The 22,665-nt window shown below is 37.2% G+C and overlaps 1 protein-coding gene and 1 pseudogene across 1 annotated transcript in view; one reads left to right on the top strand and one right to left on the bottom strand.

Annotated features, from left to right (window-relative positions):
- TM9SF2 (transmembrane 9 superfamily member 2) overlaps window positions 1-22,665 on the bottom strand; it is a 52,458-nt gene that overhangs the window by 15,761 nt on the left and 14,032 nt on the right. The window contains exons 2-10 of the mRNA XM_061133553.1: window positions 20,223-20,290; window positions 16,658-16,751; window positions 13,588-13,715; window positions 8,777-8,906; window positions 7,345-7,469; window positions 6,345-6,456; window positions 5,194-5,273; window positions 4,306-4,414; window positions 85-217 (exon numbers count right to left, since the gene is read on the bottom strand). Coding sequence (XP_060989536.1) covers window positions 85-217; window positions 4,306-4,414; window positions 5,194-5,273; window positions 6,345-6,456; window positions 7,345-7,469; window positions 8,777-8,906; window positions 13,588-13,715; window positions 16,658-16,751; window positions 20,223-20,290 — 979 coding nt within the window. The remainder of the gene's footprint in view (window positions 1-84; window positions 218-4,305; window positions 4,415-5,193; window positions 5,274-6,344; window positions 6,457-7,344; window positions 7,470-8,776; window positions 8,907-13,587; window positions 13,716-16,657; window positions 16,752-20,222; window positions 20,291-22,665) is intronic.
- On the top strand, window positions 18,068-19,646 carry LOC133049119 (heterogeneous nuclear ribonucleoprotein A1-like; annotated as a pseudogene).

Raw genomic sequence — 22,665 nt, 5'->3', positions numbered from 1 at the left:
CTAGCTACAACTTAGGAAAACTGGATTTCAAATAATTATTTTTAAAAAATATTTTCTACTTTTTAGTTTTCACTTAACACTTACACAGAGTCACGAAAGTCATAATCAAAATCTGTGTCCCCGATCCCAGAAAGACGGACAGTAGCATCCCTTTCCTTGGAGGACGGAATATATCACCATGAACCAGCTTCCAGCCAAATTCTTCCTGGGCATCCTCCTGAGAAGGGAAGGAAATAGTTTCATCACCATGGGATCGTCAAGAAAACTAGGCAGTTTGTTCATTGTTGATATGCATATGCATATACAGAAATTTAAAGAAAAACTTACAGATATTAATTTATTTCAGTTTTGAAGTACGAAAGCTTGACTCATGGAACTTTATATAACTTTCTTGAATTGTTTCTAAAGAAATGTGTGTGTTAAGGTCTACAAATAGTTATAGAGATACTTTAAAATAAATACAAAGATAATGGGATACCATGTCCTAGTCAGTCAAGCTTTATGATCCAACTTGATGACAATTTTAAATCATAGTCTATATCCTTTTTAACCCACACTAACTAATTTCCAAAACAAGCAAATGGTATCAGTTCTCAAAGCTACTCTGCATGCATAGTAGGCTGTGAAAATTTTAGTAAGCTTGTGTCACTGGCTCACACTGCTCCTCAGTCTCCAGACACACACATATACCTGCCTAATTAACAGCTCCACCGGGCGTTCAGTGGACACCTCGAACAGAACCATCCACAAGGGAACTGATTCTCTCCCCACCTCCACCTGCAGCTCCCCCAGTAGATAAAAACTCAAGCCTTCCGGCTGCTCAGTCCCCAAAACCTTGGAGTCGTCCTTGATGCCTGTCTTTTTTTTTAATGCCTGTCTTTTTTTTCCCCACAGTTCATACCATCCTTTAACAATTCCTACAGCTTAGCTTTAAAATCCACCCACAGGCTCCACCATGAGCCCCTGGTTCTAGCCATCCCCCCTCACCTGGCTATCATAGTGTGCACTTAACTGGTCCCGCTTTCTACCCTTCAGCTGAATCTCAACACAGAACCAGAAAGATCCTTTTAACTAATCGGGTGGTTCAGATCAGAAACATGGGATCATTCACTGACTTCTCTCCTCTTCCACCCTCTCAACTGGGCATTCAACATTTCACCCCACCTCCCGGACACCCTCTGTTTATCTGCCCACTGCCCTACTTTTTCCCTGCTACCACCCTGACTCTGGAAATTCCCTACAGTCTTCTGACTGGTCTTTGGGCCTCCAATCTTGCCCAGCTCCGGACAACTGTCCACGAACTGTTAAAAGTGATTTTCCTAAAACATGAACCTGGCCATGTCAACACTGTTTTGTATACTTCAACAGCTTCTCAGTGATCTTCTGACTGCATAGCTTAGAAAGTCCTTCAAAATGTGGCCCCTGCTATTTCTTCAGCCTCCTCTCTTAACATTTTGTCCAGGGTACTTCTGTAGCCCTCCCCCAAATTCCCACTCAGATTTCTATCTTTGCAGCAGTAGACAAGATTTAAAAATAACTTCCCATGTGGTCTAGTATTTTACAGTTCCACATTATCACTTAATCATTTCAATATAAGCAATGAAGTTGGAATTTACCTTTTTTTTCCAGATGGCCACCCACCTCACCTACAATCATCCCTCAAAGCTACCTTTTCTTTGTTGATACACTTTTGTTAACATTCATATTTAGACTCATTATTATTATAGATAGAAAATATTCACTTGGAATTTCTTCGTTCACTAATCCTTTTAAACTTCTCTTTAGGATTATTATTTATTTTCTACTAAAGTATTTCTATCTGGAGAAGGAAATGGCAACCCATTCCAGTATTGTTGCCTGGAAAATTCCATGGACAGAGGCGGCTGGTAGGCTACAGTCCATGGGGTTGCAATGAGTCGGACACAACTGAGCAACTTCCCTTTCACTTTTCAAAGTATTTCTATAGAAATTCCTTTAGAGAAGGTCTGTTTGTGGTCAACTGTTTTTGTTAGTCTGAAAAAGGTATTTCACCTTCATTTTTGAAAGATAGCATCTCTGAGTACATGATTCTATGTAAATAGTTAATTTCTCTCACCATTGATTTATTTTTTTCATTGATTTAAAGATATTATTTTTTGGTTATATATTTAAAGATATTATTTTTCCATCACCAATTTCATTGTTTTTCCTTTGCAGAAAGCTCAGTCTTTTTCCGTTCTAGCTGATTCTAAGAAAAGATCTTCTCTCTTCTCTGGTGTTTATGGTTTTGCCTAACTGATTGAGGTATGGATTTCATTTTATTTATTCCACTTTGGATACACTGCGTACTCTTTATCAACAGATTGTCATCTTTCCTCTGTGCTAGAAAACCCTAGCTGTTACTTTTTCACATATCTTTACTCTGTAATTAATAATCCTAATATCTGAAATATTTGGGACCTGGTACCAATTTGTTTATTGTAAATTTTTGGGAATTTCTAGATCAAATGTTATGAACCTCAAACGCGGAGAATCCAGCAAACCCAAATTTGGAAGACTTTCCTTCAATTTCTACTCAATTCTGCTGAGAACAGAAGGCATTTACTAACCTAGAATCATTCTGCCTGCTTCAACAATCCAGGCTTAATAAACAGGAGGAGATAGAGGTTCACCACTGACTCAATTTAACTGCCCAATTGGTTAGAAACTTGATATAAGCATATTTCTAAAGGAGAACTTCAACCTCTCATGCTTGCAATGCTTCCTGCTCTAGCCTCACTCAACCTGGGGGGACCGGGTGGATCTGGGGAAATTCTTCGGTTTGTTGTTTTTTTTTTTAACCAGTTCTAAGTCCAGCAATGCATCATGTCTGGTACATCAAGGGCTAATTCATTTGTTCCAACAAATATTTGCTGATCACCAACCACATGCTTGGTACTGTTTAAAATACCAGAGATCCTGCAGTGAGTATAACAGATAACTTCCTGTGAGCACATCTTCTCATTGGAAAGGCAGACAATGAACAAAATAAGCAAAATACATAGTACATGAGATGGTGTTAGGAATTATGGACGTAGGGTGTGGGTGCAGAGGACGTAATCTTAATGGGATGGTGAGGAAGGGCTCACTGGGAAGATCACATCTCAGTAAAGACCAGAAGAACGTGAGGGGCTCCCTGAGGGAGGACACTTGAGGAAGGCAGAAAAGTAACTGTAAGGGAAGAGCCTGGAGATGGGAACATGCCCGATGCGTCACAGCAAGGCGGCCAGCACGGCTGGAGCAGAGCACCAGGGGCTGCCGCAGAGCCTCGCGGGTCACCGTGAGAGCCGACTCTGGCTTCTCTGAGTGCAGTGGATGAAGTCACTGGAGGGCTGTGATCCAGAGGGGAATGACCGGACACTCTGGGACAGACTCGCTCTGACAGCTACCGTGAGAGACTGGCAGGAGGCAGGGAATGGGAGCAAGACTGGAGATGGGGCTTTCCGTCCTGTAGCCCAAAACACCTCTACACAAATTAAGGAAAAAGTTCCATTAACTCAACAATTATTTGGAATTACCAATTATGAACAGAGTATCGTGAAATTATTTCAATAAAATATGTAATAAGGCATATAATCAATAATATCATGGGAAAGAAACTGCAGCGTGTAAGTGCTAAAAAGCTTCTAAATATTAACATGTTCTTTTTTCTAATTAGAACAGGACAGAAAGATGGGTGGGGAGGCTAAGAAGCTAGGGAAGAGAAAACAATGAAAACCTGAGTTTTATATATTCATTACAAATCATTGCTGGGATATGAAAAAGTATAAAATGCAAAACATTACACAACTTAAAATGAGAATAAATGAAGCTAAGACATTAAATTACTTTGAATACAACAAAAGGTTGAAATGATATAAATTCAGTTAAAATTAATTTAAAAAATCAAACATACACACACATAAAAATTGCTTGGGAGTTACTACTCTATTTAACTCTGCTGCTTCCCGAACTGAACATCTGCCGGAAGCAAACTCGGACCGAGTCGACGGCACGCGAGTGAAGGAGGGCAGAGCCGGAGCCCTGAGTTCGCACTGCTCCTTCCCCTACGGGCGCAGACGAGGCTGCGAGCAGTTCAGCTCCGAGAGCTGCAGGCACCGAGTCTCCACCAACAAAACCAACTCTTAGCGATCCTTTTCTTCTTTGAAAATGTCAATTCAGGATCACTTGTGAGAAGAAATGTTTTAAAAGCAGATTCTGACTAAAGATATTACTTAAAAATTTTCCAAAGAAAAAAATAAAGACTATCCATGGCAGACCAGGGAATAGTTCAGATGTTTCACTCACTGTAGAATCCATCTGATTATATCTGGCAATATCTTTATGCAGCGTCCGTAGCATAATCATAGCCACCATTCCAGACAAGAAGAGGACAATGACCAGGGAATTCATGATGCTGCAGAAATAAGCACGTCAGGATTAACTTAGAGCTTAATCATTGGATCAGCAGAACTCTTTTTAAAAGCAATTTACTGAGTAACATTAAAACAGCATTGATCAATTAAAAAACTGACCTAAAATCAAGCAAATTCAATGAACTGTGCTCTACTTCATGGCCTATTGAGAACTAGAGTTTTTTGTCCATGGTCAACATTAATAACTACTATGCCCAAATTAACACACTGCAAGCTGCAAGAATCAATAAAGGACTGGTCTCTACCCTCAAGAAGTCTACTGAAAAACAAGCCATTCAGTAAATTAATGAGTGTCAAAAAGATTAGTCAGTGAAGTAGAAAAAGGAGAGTAATGGTACCTTGAACAGTTCTCTAGATAAAAGTTCTGGGTCATGTTCTGAAGAAAGAATAACAGTAATAATAACTCTAACCCTAACTATTATTTATCAAAAACAGTCCTAACAGCTGTAGCAGCTTGGATACTGAGCCCTCTTCCATGCCAGGTAAGGTGCGCAAATGCTCTGTTTCATAACCTCCCTTCAACCCTCAGAACAGTACAGTGAGACAGGTAATTCTAGATGAAGAAATGGACTCTGAGCACCTGGGTGATCTGGCCTGACTCACAGCCAGTGACCAAAATCCAGGACTGAATCCAAGTCTACCTAATTCAAAAGTCCAGCCTTCTGAGTAACTGGCGAGAGTTAAGAGTGAATGAGATGCTCAAAGCGACAGAGAACAGAATAAGGACAGAGCATGAAGGAGATTAACGCTGTAGTCTTACCTAAACCACTGAATGTGGGTATGAGGCATGGACTCCAGAATGTAATCCCATCGAGATGCCCATCTGATATTCTTCTCTTCCTAGACAGACAAAAAAAAACAAACAACTCTTTGAATAAGAATGGGCCAACAATGTGTACTAGAAATCCAAAGATTGCCATTCAGAGCTTAACCTTCCAACCAACAGATACAATTTCTCATTACCATAACTCGAGTCAGTCATAAGATTGACTGAGCGAGACTTACTCGAGACTCAGGAAAATCAAGATGAATTTAAGCAGTAAATAAAAAATAATAAGGGCTCCTAACAGTATCTAGTTACTTGTATTTTTTAAAGTCTTGTTTTAAATCTTAATTAGCAAAGGCTTATTTTAAATGTTATGATTTAGGAGCTGTATTTAATTTTTTCAGAAAATTGAGTGGAATAGCTTACTCTTGATTCTCTTTGATGCTATCTATCTATATCTGGGACATTTAACCAGACCAAAGACACCTGAGCCTCTAGCAGGTGTCACCCACACTGAGCTCTTAATATCCAGAAGGAAAGGCATACTATTTACTGCACCAGGCTTGCAAAATTACACACTATATAGGGACATAAAATGTCACAACTATATTGGATTGCCAAAATAGTTTATTAAAAATAGAGGTGGAATATTGCCCAAGATTCTCATACAATAAACTTTACTTTCCTCCTAATAAAACCCTCCAGTGAATGTATAATAAATCATCTATCATCAGGAAACTTCATTTACAATCACACTCAAATTCTGGTTTCAAAAATGGTGTCGTTTCCCCAAACGCTTGCCGCAGCGCTCGCTCTGGCAGCACACAGGCCAGTGCTTGCTGCGTACCTCGGACGCCTCCATACCACCCTTTATGCCTCTCTGCTACCTTCCGCCTTGCTTGTGTCTCTTATGGCTTAACTTTTAAATGAGGCTCAGTTCTCCAATTTCCTATACTTTTTGTTCAATGAAGACTTAGTTTTGAGCACGATTATGTTGCCTGGTGCACTGACAAACTATTCCAAAAATCAGCTCATTAAAAGCTTATCTACTTGACAAGCCTGATCATTAATATTTTTAATTAGTTTAAGTAATATGAATTTAAAATCCATTTCTGAGTTTATACTAAAGATAGAATCACACTCACCTCAAAGCTAACAGAGTAAGTATAGGCAACTTTGATCTCTCCAGAAGCCTTGTTACTTATATCCATGGGGGGTCCAGAGCAGTCTGGTTTATCTATATGGGTATGCTTGAAGCTGTGAGAAGAAACATTTTGGGAAGATGCTGATGAAGTAGTTTTTTTAAATGGAGTAAAGGTTAGAGATCTTGCACGTTATTTCACAACGCTGCTGACAGTCAAAAGTGATTCAGATCACACTGAACTGTACAAATCTTTACTTCATATGAAGGGCTTAGTTATACATACGTATTACTCAAACTGTTACTCAAACAAGAACCAAACTTTTGAAAACATTACTTTAAGAGCACTAAAGAATCTTCAAAGAAATCAAAACAAACACTGAGGGAGTGTAAATTAACTGCCATCTTATTATGATATGCATTTCTTTACCATTAGAGGCATGAGAAAATGGCTAAATCAGTTGGTGTTGGGGGCGGGGGGAATCATGGGGGGAAAAAAAGAATACTCAACCAAAAAAGCATCTCCCAAATAAATGACAGGTACGTTCACACTAAAAAAGCTGATAATTTGAAGAGATGCCCCTGCAATGACCTGTCACATACTGGCATCTAACACTTTACGAAGACTTTCGATACGACACGCTAAGCAGCTCATCTGGCGCTCTGCTTTTCCACTGTAAAAGGGAACATGGTCCTGACCACTCATGTTCTCCATTCCAGGCTGACATGGAAAAGCTGTCAAAAAGTGACTGAAAAACAAAACAAAAAGGCACCTTGGTTTGCCTACCAGCTACCATGACAGGAAAATAAATATTTATATGGTTTCTCTGGACAACCCATTACTCAATAACAAATCATACTAAAGGGAGTTTTAGTAAAAACAATTAAAATATCAAATTATATGTCAGAACTTTGATTAAAAGTTAACTGGGCCCCAAATATTTATTCTTTGGGTCTAAACTTTGCTTACAGTTAATTTTTTTTTTAATCTATTTTATGGTTACCTTTTTGGTTCAAGTTTAGCAGCCACTAATCTTGCTCCCATGGATCCAGTCTCAACGACATGATAATATATTTTGATGTCAACATGGTTGAAGATGTAAAACGTATCTCTTTCATGGAATTCTGACTGTGGAACAGAACTTAGTGTTAGAACACTGGCTATAAAAGAATCAAAACATAAAATTTTATAATGAGCCACAGCATGTAGGAAAATTTGAACCTAGACAGAATTTTCATCTTTTCCATAAAAATGAGTAAGTTTTAAGCTTAAACTCCCCTCCCTTTTTAAAAAAAAATTGAAGTACAGTTTAACTAAAGTACAATGTTGTGCTAGCTTCTGGTATGCAGCAGTGATTCAGTCATATATACATGTATATCCCTTCCCATTATAGTGTACCACAAAATACTGAATACAGTTCCCTATGCTGTACAGTAAGACCTTGTTGTTTACCCAGTAGTTTGTATCAAATAATCCAAAATTTCTAATTTATCCTCCTCCCCCCTTCCCCTTTGGTAACCATAAGTTTTTGTTTTCTATGTCTGTGAATCTGTTTGTGCTTTGTAAATAAGTTCGTTTGTATCATTGTTTAAGATTCCACATGTAAGTGATATCATATATTTGTCTTTTCTGTCTTACTTTACTTACTATGATAATCTCTAGGTCCATGCTGCAAATGGCACTATTTCATTCCTTTTCATGGCTGAGTATTATAATATCTCACTATGTGTGCGTGTGTGTGTCTGAATATCATTAAGAGGTTGATATTCAGGTTATATTCATTAAGAGATTAAACCAGGTTGACCTCATTATACAAAATTTGATATATATTCTCCAATAATTTTGACTACTTTCTCAATTAATGCCTTCACTTATTTTGTTTTTTTAATCATAAAAGAATGGCCTCAAAGATTGATACCTTTTTAAAAAGGTACAATACCCAAACTTTTGCAAAATAATATTCTATGGACTTAACTTTGCAATACAAATTTCATGGACTTACAATGAGGTCTTTCTGGCAGTCCAATAAGAACATTTTTTTAATAGAGTCAGAACATACAAAGTCCAAGCCCATAGCATAGTATTTTAGCATGTAAGAGACAATGCCAGTAAATGTTGAACTGCATCTGAATTATTTAGTTCCAAGTTATAAACTGCAACTCAAGTATGGGAGTTCCCTGGCAGTCCAGTGGTTAGGACCTGGCACTTTCACTGTGGTGACCCAGGTTCAAATCTTGGTTGGGAACTAAGAAGCCACAAGCCTTGTGTCGCAGCACCCCCAACCCCCAAAATAGACTGAGCAGTTATTTGTCCTTCAGAACATGTGAACAGTACTCATTTGATGAATAAAACAATTTGTGTCTAGATAAGGACTGAATCCTTCTACCAAAAAGCTTATTTTTAAAAGTAGCTGAGTTAGTTTATCAGAAACTTACGTTAATAACACAGGCATCTTTCGCATGTCCTTTATCTGTAATGTAACAGCCAATAGGAAATCCAGGATTACAGAATCTCTGACTATCTTCAACATCATAACACCACGTTACAGGCATATTATCCACAATCCTGTGCACGGAAATGAAAGTCAACTTACAAACCATTAAACATGACTAGGAATTACTCATCACATCTGTCATCACTCTGTAAAATTTAAATGTCTAGAAATGCCTTAAGGTGTCAAAACGACACACACAGATTACATAGAATGTGGTATTTCGTAAGTGATAGTTTTACGCCAATATATGACACATTATAGTGAGAAAAAAATCTATATAGCTTTTTTGAAAGGGAGCTTTAAAAGTTAATTTACTGCAATCACTGACTTAACAATGTCATTATCTAGATACCTAAGTATAATTTATCTTCAGTAGAACACCTAAAAGCTCTAAATAGGTATGAAACAGTATGTTTAGTTTCTTGGGAACAGCTTACGGAACAGTATAGAAAGAAATCTTTTATTAGTCAGGTAGTTCAATAAAAAAAGACTTCCCTGGTGGCTCAGATGGTAAAGTGTCTGCCTACAATGCGGGAGAGACCCAGGTTCAATCCCTGGGTTGGGAAGATCCTCTGGAGAAGGAAATGGCAACCCACTCCAGTACGCTTGCCTGGAAAATCCCATGGACGGAGGAGTGTGATAGGCTATAGTCCATGGGGTCGCAAAGAGTCGAACATGACTGAGTGACTTCAATAAAAAAGGAGAAGAATATAATTGCAAGATATGGGGAAATATTCAACTTAAGGGTCAGGTGAAGAAAGAAAATTATAGTATCTATTAAAACTGTGTAAATCCAACTTATGTCTAAATGAAAGGCTGCTTTAGCTAAAGAAATAAATCTTTCAAGTTCTATAGTGAAAAGAAACTTTTTTAAGAATAAAATTCTGTAGTACTGTATAACCACATTAAAGTCTGAGCATGGGGTTCCCAATGCCCAGAACACCACAGGATACAAATAAAAATAATTACTAAAAATATACTAGCTCTATTACAGTCATAAGACAACACTCCAGGGCATGTTTTATTTGTTAATTAACATATGCCTTAGGAAGTAAAATTATGATTCTATATTCACTCAAGGTATACATTCATGACCTAATAAAACACATCTCGTCACATTTAAATGCTATTTAATAGTACCCAATGTACTAAATTTAAGAATCACCTATACTATTAAGTTGCTTATTATTATAACCAGCAGGCTAGCAGTTCCCATGAAAAGACTATAAAATATTAAATGCATGAAAACTATGTTTTATAATATAAATAATTCAAATTTTCAGGAGGCCTCAAGAATCAGTTAATTGCTTCAATTTTTTAGACAATGAAGTTCAATCAATGAATATATACTTGTAATATATCAATTGTAATTATCTTTATGCTATCATATCAGAGAAAGTACTGTATAAAATTATAGTGCTAGTTAGAAAATGAGAAACTAAGGTGAATATCCTAAATTTACCATTTATATAATGCCTTGATATAATCTTTTACTGGTTGGAAACAAAAAAAAACAAACCCCCAAATCCCTGGATATAAATGTATAAGTTTCAAAGAATGTAATTTTCAATTACTGCCTTTTTAAGTTAGAAAGTTGTAGCTACTGAAATTTGTAACACCAAAAATATTAAAAATACTATTTTCAACTAGTGAAAAAGAATATGTAAGACAACTCAGAAAATTAAAGCTCGAATAACTGGCCCCAATTTTTCATTATTAAGGGATGCCTTCTATTATTCTCTGCCTTTACAGGCTCCATCTGAAACACTTCTATCAATCAAGCTTCATTTATTAATAACTGCTTTTCCCAATAAATTAATGCCTAGAGTTTCCTTTTTCAAAAACTTCTAGAGCTTCTGACCAAAATGAAATAACCCATGTTGCCACAATACACCCAAAAAAATTGCAGCAAAAAGCAAAGAAACTTGGCATTTAGGTTACTTCTGTGGCTTCCCTGGTGACTTAGATGGTAAAGAATCTGCCTGCAATGCAGGAGACCCACATTCAACCCCTGGGTCAGGAAGATCCCCTGGAGAGAGCAATGGCTACCCACTCTAATGTTCCTCTTTGCCAGCCAACTGAGATCCAGGATTGCTACTCACTAGACTAAAATATCTTCAAAGACCCCTTTCTGTCCAATAAGCCAGAGCCTGGCGATTCTATGATACTAAAAAAAAATGTAAGTACTTTGATAACTAAAGAAATTATGATTTTATAAATAAAATATCACAAAGACCCAAGTCTTTGGCAAAACTTAGGGAAAAAGCATAATCACAGGTCATGAAGAGAACAGGGATTCAAGTGTCTATTGCTGGTATCAAAATATTTATTGTTCAGTCTCAAGAATCAAGAAGTAGCTTAGGCTACTGACAGAGCAAGCCAAGAAATCCTCAAATTATGTTCTAAAATCCCAAATAAGAATTAAAAGTATTCATCAATTTAGATATGAATATTAACTACTGTTAATTAACTGTTCTCTATAACAAGAATAATGACTTGGTGCACTAACAAATAATCAGGCATTTTAATTATTCAAAAGGTAGCATGGTTAAAATATTATAGAGGAAGAACTACGGATCAGTCATATGATGGAATACTATATGATTACAAAAAGAATGAGGTAGACATACATCTACAGACATGCTTTACATGGAAAATTGCCTGTATTTTCTTAAAATGACCAATTTGCAAAATTGTGTACAATACTGTGTACAATATTTCAGCTGTTATTTTAAAAGGCACACACTCTTTTATATACCTACATATGCACAGAAATCTGGAGACATACATGAGGAATAAACAGTGCTGCTCCTGGGGAGCAGGATGAAAGAAGCTGAGAGCAGCAGTGAACACTTCATCACCCATCTTTCATATTTCTAAAGGATCATGCTATTTTATCTCTGTCAACTCTGTTACCTGTGCTTAAAATCAAATTACACAGTAAAAAAACTCTGAAGGACAGAAATATACTCAACTAATGGTTCACATGAATTCATCAACATGAATCAGTATTTTCCAAATGTGTAATGAACTGATTTGAGGACTAAACCCCATTGCGTAGATTTACCAGACTGTATATCTGTGACATGGCTTAGAATTTTTTGTTAATGGCTTCAGACTTGAAATCATAAACTTTACCAGTACTTTCCCAGTTTATTTTTTTTAAGAAGAATAGTTTAAGTTTGCAACTATTTTACATTATTTATTCTTGCTGTTAAGCATACTGGGATTAAAACAGTGTCTATGTTAATTGCATTATAAATAAGTTGAGAGTATTTCTAAGAACCTTATTATCAGGAAGCTATGAAGGAAGAGCTGCCTCTGTTATCTTTAGGAGCAAGACTCTAACAGTACTTTAAGAACCGAGGGCAAAGGAGAAAGCTAAAAAATCACCCATACGCCATTAAGAGTCATTCTTTCATTCATTCAACAAATGATCAGCTGTCAGAGAAAATGGAGGTGACAGGGGCAAATCTGAGCCTTAAATATGATTCTGTAGGCTGTACAGAACACTTTGAAGCAAAAACACCAAGGGAAACTTTTGAGTAAGAAATGTATCCCAAGTTACATTAACTCAGCAATTAAGCAGTAATCTAACAGTAGCTTAGAAGAAAAATGCTCTTGGCTTACCAGAAACCAAAGAAATGAGGAGGAGATGGAGGGCACTTTCAAGTTGCTGTTTGTACTGAGGTTCAAGATGAGAAAGAAGCTGACATGGTGTAATGGGCAAGTTTCCTTCCTTCTAATGGAGCTCTGCTGTGGGAAACTCATTTCTATGTGGTTCAGGTATAGTCTACCCAGGTCTGGCCAATCAGAGTGAATCCCCTAATCATAAACTAGCTGGTGAATAGCATGGGACCCTGGGTTGCCCCTCTACAGGACTTCTTTGCTTTATTTGTATGGAGGGGATGATGGGGAGGAACGCAAGAGGGAATGAGAGGTACCAACTATCCTACTGAATCACGGAATCGGGTCATGTCCAAACTGAGATCAATGAAGGAGGGCAAAGGGGTCAATCTGAGATAGCGACAGGACCAACGTTCAAGACAGTATCCTGTTCACCACCTCCAGCATCATATACTTTTCGGAAAAGGTAAAACATATGTAAACCATGTAGACCACAGAATACAGGCATTTGCTAAAAAATTATCTGGAAGAATAACAATTGGTTATCCTTGAAAAGCTGCATTTTTGAAACTCTTTTTTTAATACTGTTTGAATACTGCATGGTAGGTAAATAGTACATGGGAAGGAAAAAAGTTTTAAATGCTTTTTTTATTATGATGCAAACTGCTAAAACAGCTTGTTAATGTTACATCATGCTTATAAAATAAAAAAATTACACAAAATACAAGTATTTTTATTTGAAACAGATGCTATTTCTCAAAAATCAAATGGAAGTTAAAATTTTCCCCCCTATGGTCTTTTTCATGGTCCACAAGTATAAAATAACGGTATTTTTCTAGAAGTTTGATTCAGGTCCTTTTGCCAAGCATAAATATGCTCCTTTAAACTACACATGAATAAAAGAAGTGCTCTAGGTACCAGGTCTATGTGCCAAAACAAGTAGTAGGCAGCACAATAATCTAAGCACAGTCCAAAGACAACAGTTTAAGCTGTCAACCTTAGTAATCCTCTGGCAAATAAATGTGCTACATTTTATTTAGTCAATGAAGTAATTTACACATTCAATGAAACAGAAGCTTCTCCTGTGAAGGAAACAGCCCCAAATCCCAGACTTCCATGTCTTACCAGTGATGCTGATAATTCAGTAGCATGCTTTTTTTCAAGAATTCTAACTTTTGTTTGTCTTCAGCTTTCTCTGTATGGTATGTTTTTGTACAAACAAGCTTACACGTCTCCTCCTTCTTAAATGTAAACTGTATTAAAAATAAAGTGGAAAGCAAATTAAAATACCCAGGTCCTTCACACCTATAACATAAGTAGAGTAAAAGCAAAACATTCTCATTAAATTAAGAGCATTAATATTGATAACAAACATAAGAGTTCCTCATAGCTCAATCACATTTAAATTTCAATCTGTTTCTCTAAAAACCTAAGTCATCAATATTTCTTTTGATAATAAGTTTTTATCTTTGATAATTCCAACTTACCGATTTTTTAAATGTAAATGAATCCTTGGAGAGGAAAAAACCCACATGAAGAACAAAACAACACCTGTCTCTCCATAGTAATGTCTCCTACAGCTTTCAAGTAATAAACAGACAAGCCTTTTTGTCTATACATTCATTCAGTGGATATTTGTTAAGTGCCTCCTATGCACCAGGTGATGGGAGGTTCAGCAGTGAATAACAGACTGTGATGACACAAGAAAAACCCAAATCTGGCTGTCGAGAATCAGTATAAATGTGATTCTTTTTACTCACAACTGAAAAGACTGTCAATTTTCAAGATGTTTCAATTTTTTAAAACAAAGTTTAAAAACTAAGGAGTCCTCCAACTTTGGGATCGAGGACTTATTTGAGAGCATGAACACATACACACATATTATTCACAACATACTATATCATGTAGGCTTACTTTACCAGGGGCTACTTGGGTCTTAATTTTAAAAATCTATCTCTGAGTTTTTAGGACTCTGCTTTTGCTGCTTTTTTCACCGTCCCCGGGTAGTCACAGGGTTCACTCCCTTAACTTGCTTCAAGTCTTTTGTTCAAATGTCACATTATCAGGTGAGACTTTCTCTGGCCTATTTAAAACTGCAAATTCTCCATCCACCTCTTCCTTGACTCATCTTCAACAGTTCTTTCATCAGCAACAGACATGCTATGTATTTCAGCAATTCATTTTGTTTCCTTCTCCCCATTAGAACACAATATCTACAAGGACAGAGATTTCTGTCTTGTTCACACCTACCACAGTGCCCAGCATGTGAAAGGCATCAGCAGTTGTGTTAACTGAGTGAATAAGAGTGGTTAGATGTGAGACTTTCTGATCCTATGATAGGGAGTTCCAGCTTCACCTAATGCATACAACGTCCTGCACTGTTTCTTCCTGACCTCAACAGAAGTCGTAGATAAAAGACGGCAAAGCAGTTTGAGGTTTGTTCTGTTGCCGGTTGTTACCATTGCTCTTACTACAGATCTAAAATAAGGCAAAATTCTTTGAAAATAAAAGATAAACAATCAACACTCAAAAATATGGCAATACATTTATGGTTGGCTTGGGGGGAAAATAGCTGATATTTTTAGTCTATGTTTCTGTTAACCTATGCCTTGATCTTAAGAAATGCCTGCTCTGTCTCTTTAAGAAAAAATTTGTTTTAGTACAAATCTTGATCCTAAAAAATTCTAGAAAACTCATAGAAAATGTTAGGTGCATATTCTTTCTCCATTTTAAAATGCTCCTTCTGTTCTATTTTACCTCAACTCCTAGGACAAAATTAAACCTGAAAAGCAATTAGGCCTAAAAGAAGGATTTTTTGCATAAGCAAGGCACAGTCTTTATATACAAAGAAATGAACCCTGAGTAGAATCCTACTAAAGAAGTAATTTGCCTTTAAAATCTGCACCAAAGGGAACAAAACTTCTCTGTGGATCTGAATATTCTACTGTTTACTGTCAAGAGACACCCGCTGCCCTTCAAGTTCACTGATGGTGTTACTTCCTGATGCTCTTCCGCCTTCCATCATTTCCCAAGGTCAAGGAATATAAACAGAAAGATGGGGCTGAGAGACTAAGCAAGGATTTTCGGGCAGTGATATAATTTATATAAAACCACTCTCTGCTATAAAAAGAATGCGACAATTTCCAAAGTAATCTCAACATACCACAGCAGGGAAATGTTACACAGCTAGTACACTTGCCCCATTCACTATCGCTCATGTCCATGTATTTTGAGTTCCTTCTCTCCCAGTGACTTCATCTCATCAGGCCCTCAAATCTGTCTGAAAATTTTTTAAATTTCTGGCATCTTTACAGTAGAAAATCTCAAAATATTTTAAGATGACAGTGCAGAACAGTATTTTAAAACATAAATACACACATTTAATTCTATTTATATGTGCTTGCAAAAATGGAAAATTTCAGGAAAGGTTAATAAGAAACTGTGATGTAGAACAGGGCAAAAGAGAGAAGAGAAACTTTTCATTTTATATTCTTTGTACCATTTAGCTTTGTATATGGTGATATATTATTATTATAAATGAGTTTAATTCTTCTAAAAGAGCTCCATTATTCTTTGTGCAGCAGGAGACCAGATATATATATAAAATGAACCAGGGACTGTGAATTCAGAATGATAACAGGCTTAAAAGATAATAGATTTAAAGGGCAGACTAATTCTGGATGATGAAGAACATATACTGAAAAAGAGTATCTTATATTGTCCTTACAGCTTGGTTTATCTGAAGTCCTAAAAATGCATCAAAGATGTACCTCAAATATACTTTCACTGGTCAAAATAGGACAGTTCGCTTCTGCACAAGCCAATGGGAAAGCTGCAGCAGTGCTCTAAGTGCGAACAGGGAAAACCTAGGGATACTGTTCCCAAAGAGGAGGAGGGTAGTACGGAGAACCGTGCCTGGAAGCAGGGTTCTGGATCCCTCTGCAATGTGAGCGAGGGGGTCTGAGCACTCATCATTGACAACACTGACTGCAGGCAAGTTCCTCAGGACAAACTTACTCATGACATATTGTGAAAGGGGAAGGATCTTTCTAAACTGTGACTTTAAGAAGTTATTTCTGGATGCAAAAGAGAAATGAATTCCTTCTTAGCTAAGTTACCACAGGCCTTTCTTTCTCTAAGGTGGGGAGGGGGAAAGATGCAACTAAATGACGTTTATATAACACTGTATACAAACCTTATATGGTGATGGTTCAATTCTTTCCCCAAATAATACCTGACCCAGATTTTCAGATGGCCGTTTTCCTTCTGATGCTTGGCAAAAATCAAATCTGCAGACAAGAATATTTAAGGTTTTAAGCAAAAAAGGAAGCAATGAGATACCAAACCCCTAGCCAACCTAGAGGACAGATTAGGTACTATCACTCCAGCAGCTCTAGCAGATGAATAAGAAATATATTCCTACTCCAAGTTCCATGTACCACATCTCCTCAAAACAAAACAAAACTCGGAAAATTATGCTTTATAACACTTCTATTTTCAAATACTTTTATTAAGATATAAATTATAGAATTTTAAAAATGGACACAGTATAATTTATTATTATTCATTCCAATGATAAAATTATTTACATCCTATTCTTCAGGGGAATTCTGCATAACTTATCTCCCTTTGTTATCTTTCTAATCCAGATATTCACTTAATGACCTTTCAAGAGTGTCAAATTTATATTTACATGTGTCAAATTTATCTGTCTCATCCTGATATGACAGCCAACATGAAAAGCATGGCCAGACAGACCCTCTGAGAAAACAGTTGTGCAGAAGCCATGACCAGTCAGCTACAAGCTTTTCTCTATAACTTCCTGATATTACTAATCAGATCTGTTTGAACACTACAGCCAAATTTCAGTCCTGCTATAGAACATTAAAGGGCAGTACCGTGTTCACTATGGTTGAGACCAGCACAATGACTACAGACTAGTTAGAGCCATAAGAGGAAGACGAATCTTGAGTGATAAAAACTAGAGCTAGAAGTCCCCTAATGAAGATTTTCCATCTACTGGATGTAAGAGATCCACTGAGTTTTCCCAAGAATATTCACAAAGATTTAAGGACAGGGACTTGTTCACTTAACAAAAACTAGAAAAAAGTCTCCAACAGTTACATAAATTATGGTCCATTCGCTCATGAACTCTGTATCCTCCTCTTATACATGTTTAAGAATATGGATTCTCATAGGATCGTCTTAAATTTTTTGTGTATTTTTCTACAGTAAACATTTTTTTTCAAAACTTAGATAATACAGAAATTTAGAACCCAACGAAAATTTAGAAACTGTATTTTACACCCAATATGGTATACAGTGCTCAAATTTTAAAAAGTATATTTATGCAGAATTTTTTATAATATCAAAAATGGAAATAATGAAATGTTCATAAACAATTAGTGAAACAAAGCATAAATAGATGCCACATGATCTCTAAAAAGGGATAATAAACAGCTACTAAAAGGACTTAGGCAGCTGTGTATTAACATAGAAAAGTTGTCCACAGAAGATTCAGTGAGAAAAACAAGCTGCAAATAAAATACATAAACCTATTTTATTTAAAACAAAAATGTGGCTTTCTGCCCCTGGACGCCACCGAGAAAGCATCGTTGAAGACTTCCCCGCCTCCACTGCCATCATGTCTAAATCAGAGTCTCCCAAAGAGCCTGAACAGCTGCGGAAGCTCTTCATCGGAGGATTGAGCTTTGAAACAACTGATGAGAGTCTGAGGAGCCATTTTGAGCAATGGGGAACGCTCACAGACTGTGTGGTAATGAGGGATCCAAACACCAAACGCTCCAGAGGCTTCAGGTTTGTCACATACGCCACGGTGGAGGAGGTGGATGCGGCCATGAATGCAAGGCCACACAAGGTGGACGGAAGAGTTGTGGAATCAAAGAGGGCCGTGTCAAGAGAAGATTCTCAAAGACCTGGTGACCACTTAACTGTGAAAAAGATTTTTGTTGGTGGCATTAAAGAAGCACTGAAGAACATCACCTGAGAGATTATTTTGAACAGTATGGAAAAATTGAAGTAACTGAAATCATGACTGATCGAGGCAGTGGCAAAAAGAGAGGCTTTGCTTTTGTAACCTTTGATGACCATGACTCTGTAGACAAAATTGTCATTCAGAAATACCACACTGTAAATGTGAAGTGAGAAAAGCCCTGTCTAAGTAAGAGATGGCTAGTGCTTCATCCAGCCAGAGAGGTCAAAGTGGTTCTGGAAACTTTGGTGGCGGCCGTGGAGGTGGTTTTGGTGGGAATGACAACTTTGGTCGTGGAGGAAACTTCAGTGGTCGAGGTGGCTTTGGTGGCAGCCGTGGTGGGGGCAGATATGGTGGCAGTGGGGATGGATATAATGGATTTGGTAATGACGGAAGCAATTTTGGAGGTGGCGGAAGCTACAATGATTTTGGCAATTACAACAATCAGTCTTCAAATTTTGGACCCATGAAAGGAGGAAACTTTGGAGGCAGAAGTTCTGGCCCCTGTGGTGCTGGAGGCCAATACTTTGCCAAACCACGAAACCAAGGTGGCTATGGTGGTTCCAGCAGCAGCAGTAGCTATGGCAGTGGCAGAAGGTTTTACTTACTGCCAGGAAACAAAGCTTAGCAGGAGAGGAGAGCCAGAGAAGTGACAGGGAAGCTACAGGTTACAACAGATTTGTGAACTCAGCCAAGCACAGTGGTGGCAGGGCCTAGCTGCTACAAAGAAGACATGTTTTAGACAGTACTCATGTGTATGGGCAAAAAACTCGAGGACTGTACTTGTGACTAATTGTATAACAGGTTATTTTAGTTTCTGTTCTGTGGAAAGTGTCAAGCATTCCAACAAAGGGTTTTAATGTAGATTTTTTTTTTTTGCACCCAATGCTGTTGATTGCTAAATATAATAGTCTAATCATGACACTGAATAAATGTCTTTTTTTTTTTTTTTAATGTGCTGTGTAAAGTTAGTCTACTCTGAAGCCATTTTGGTAAACTACCCCAACAGTGTGAAGTTAGAATTCCTTCAGGGTGATGCCAGGTTCCATTTGAAATTTATTTACAACTTGCTTGGTGGAGAAGCTGTTGTCTTCAGAACCTTGGTGTAGTTGAACTGACAGTTACTGTGTTGTGACCTAGAGTTCACCATTAAAAGGGTCACCCATGCAAAGTCATGGAGGTTTGTTTTTTTTTTTTTGGTTATTAATGATTGTTGGCACATCCTATGCAATATATCTAAATTGAATTATGGTACCAGATAAAAGTTATAGATGGGAATGAAGCTCGTGTATCATCCATTATCATGTGTAATCAATAAAAAATTTAAAACCAAAATAAATAAATAAAACAAAAATGTGGTTAGATACATTAGAATATGCAGAGAAAAAAATGCAGGGGGCAGACAACAAAGCAGTTTTTTCTGGGGACTGATTATGTGGGACACAAGGATTTTGTTTAAAACTATGTGGGTTTTTTAATAATAAAAAAAATTAAAGAAAACTATCTGGCTATTTGTCCAATCAGGTAAAAAAGGAAATCCATGGTCCATAGTTTTAGTTGGTGTTGCAAAGTAACACCAAGAGATTACATCCATGTTTTAAACCTACCTTAGAAATAAAGAATACCCCCTTTAAAAATGTTTTCAGGCCCTGTACATTTTTAAAATGCGTGTGAACTTACCACTAACTGTGGAGAAAGTAAAGTTCTAAATGCACAAAATCCTGATGAATCACAAAATTTCGTATGAAAACCAAGCCGAGAAACTTACGCTGTATATTCATAAGGAAGAACAGATTCCACAGAGTCAAGCCTGTTCACGAACAGTTCTATTTCAGCCTGAAAATGAGAAAATAATAAGAATATAAGCAACTGGAGACCAAAACTTAGGTCATGCCTAGAACTGAAAAGGAATTTGACTTTTGAAACGTGAAATTTTATGATATCCAACTCACTTTAAATAAAGAGTTCTCTTATAAATCCATGCACTGAGTAGATTTATATGCATTTAAATTACAACAAAATAATTCTGAGCGCCGAAGAACTGATGCTTTTGAACTGTGGTGTTGGAGAAGACTCTTGAGAGCCCGTTAGACTGCAAGGGGATCAAACCAGTCAATCCTAAAGAAAATCAGTCCTGAATATTCATTGGACGGACTGATGCTGAAGCTCCAATACTTTGGCCACCTGATGCGAAGGACTGCCTTCCTGGAAAAGACCCTGATGCTGGTAAAGATTGAAGGTAGGAGAAGGGGACGACAGAGGATGAGACGGCTGGATGGCATCACTGACTCGATGGACATGAGTTTGAGTAAAACTCTGGGACAGGGAGGCCTGGTGTGCTGCGATTCATGGGGTTGCAGAGTCGGACACGACTGAGTGACTGAACTGAACTGAAGAAATATTTTGAAAATAAACTTGACAGGACTTTGATTGTTGTGTGTGCGTGTGTGTGTGTCAGAGAGAGAGTAAAGGTAAGAGTTTAAAGATGTCTTGAGTTTAAAGATGTCTTAAGTTTAAAGACGAGAGATGAATTACTTGTCCAAGTTTCTGATCTGGACAAGTCAAAGAAAAAAGGACACCAGAAGAGGATTAGGTTTGGGGGAAGAGATCATGAGTTTGCCTTTAGATATGTTTTGTTTGAAGTGCCTTTGAGATATCTAAGTGTAGGAGGATAAACAGTCATGGCATTTATTTTTAAAAATCTGGAGATATGAATTTGAGACACATTTGTAACTAAGCTGAGATACTAGTAAACTTGGGTCAAAAAATTGCAAAAGCTATATATAACACCTGTGGCTCTTTGAAATGTGAAGTGGTTACAGCCTTTTGAAAAGCAAAATATTAATACATAAAATCTTCCACCCACCAATCCTACTTAGGAGAACTTACCCCCTAGAAATAAAATCATCCATGCCCAAGAGACCATATATCAAAATGTGTATTGCAGACTTGTCCACTAAAAAACTAGAAACATATCAGCATATGCCTATTGATAAAAAATTAGTTATTAAACATCATCGGACTATTAAAGAAATAAAAAGAAATGCCAGGTAGGTAAGAAATTTACAGAACAACTGTCCTAGAAATACAATCTCATGCTCTTAAGCAGACAGCAGACGGACAACAACAACATGGTTTAGCTTTGGAGGACAGCTTTGATCAATTTGAGAATGCTAACTACAAAGGTACTAACAGAGAAGAAATTTACGAAGACCAAATCAAGTTCAACAACAGGGCAGAGAGAGCAAAGCTGAATGAACTTCCTAGGAAGCCTGGGCTAACTTAAAGCCATGCCTGCCTACTGAAGCTCCCCAAAATTCTCCAAGGCATATCTGAAGTTCCATAGAACCCCATGAACCCTTCTCCCAATATTGGCTCACTGCTACTCAAGACAGAATTCTTTAGTTGAAAATGTCAGTAAGTAATTTGTGCCCTGAAGTACTTTGGGTGCTAATCAAAAACAAACAAACAGGAGCTGTTTACCTGTATTTCATAGGGTCAGATCACTATGGCTGCCTCTGAACTCTGACCATAAGGCTACCTGCAAGTGCATGAAGCCACATCTCCCATTTTGATCTCATTTACTAGTGCTGTCAGCAGTCCTCTATACCTGTCAAAACCTCAAAAGTGAGACAAGATGTTCAATGTACAAAAACTAATAATACACTATCATTGGAAAAACACCAAAACGGTGGGCAAGAGTAGACCTCTGGGGTCTCTTTGCCTGGGTTCAAGTTCCAGGCTCCACTATTTATCCTTGGTTAAATTATTTAACATCTCAGTTTCCTCATGGGTGCTTCAGTTTCTTTATCTTCCAAGTGGGGATAATAGTTATTTATCTCAGAGAGGTATAAGGATTAAATGAGTTAACATTTATAAAGTACATCAAACAGTGCCTAATACATGAAGTGCCATGAATCTGTTATATTAAAAAAACTAAATAAATGTAATGATACTCAGAATAGGGAATGACCAATCTACACTGCTCACCCACTAAAATGCTCTTCCAGTATTCATGATCAACGATGGAAGACATCCGTACACAGTACTGAAACAGCAGCACATAACCCCCCTAAAACCGTACTCAAATAAAATGACAACTCAATGGCAACACTGTCTCAAACACAAAAAGTTTAACTGTCTCCTTGTATAAAATACTCAAGAATGTACCACTGCTCATTTTGGCTAAGAAGACAATTAGGGCATGATAT

This window comes from Dama dama, chromosome 30 (genome assembly GCF_033118175.1).
Source record: "Dama dama isolate Ldn47 chromosome 30, ASM3311817v1, whole genome shotgun sequence".
Lineage (NCBI taxonomy): Eukaryota > Metazoa > Chordata > Mammalia > Artiodactyla > Cervidae > Dama > Dama dama.
This window is presented reverse-complemented; position numbering and strand designations above follow the sequence as displayed.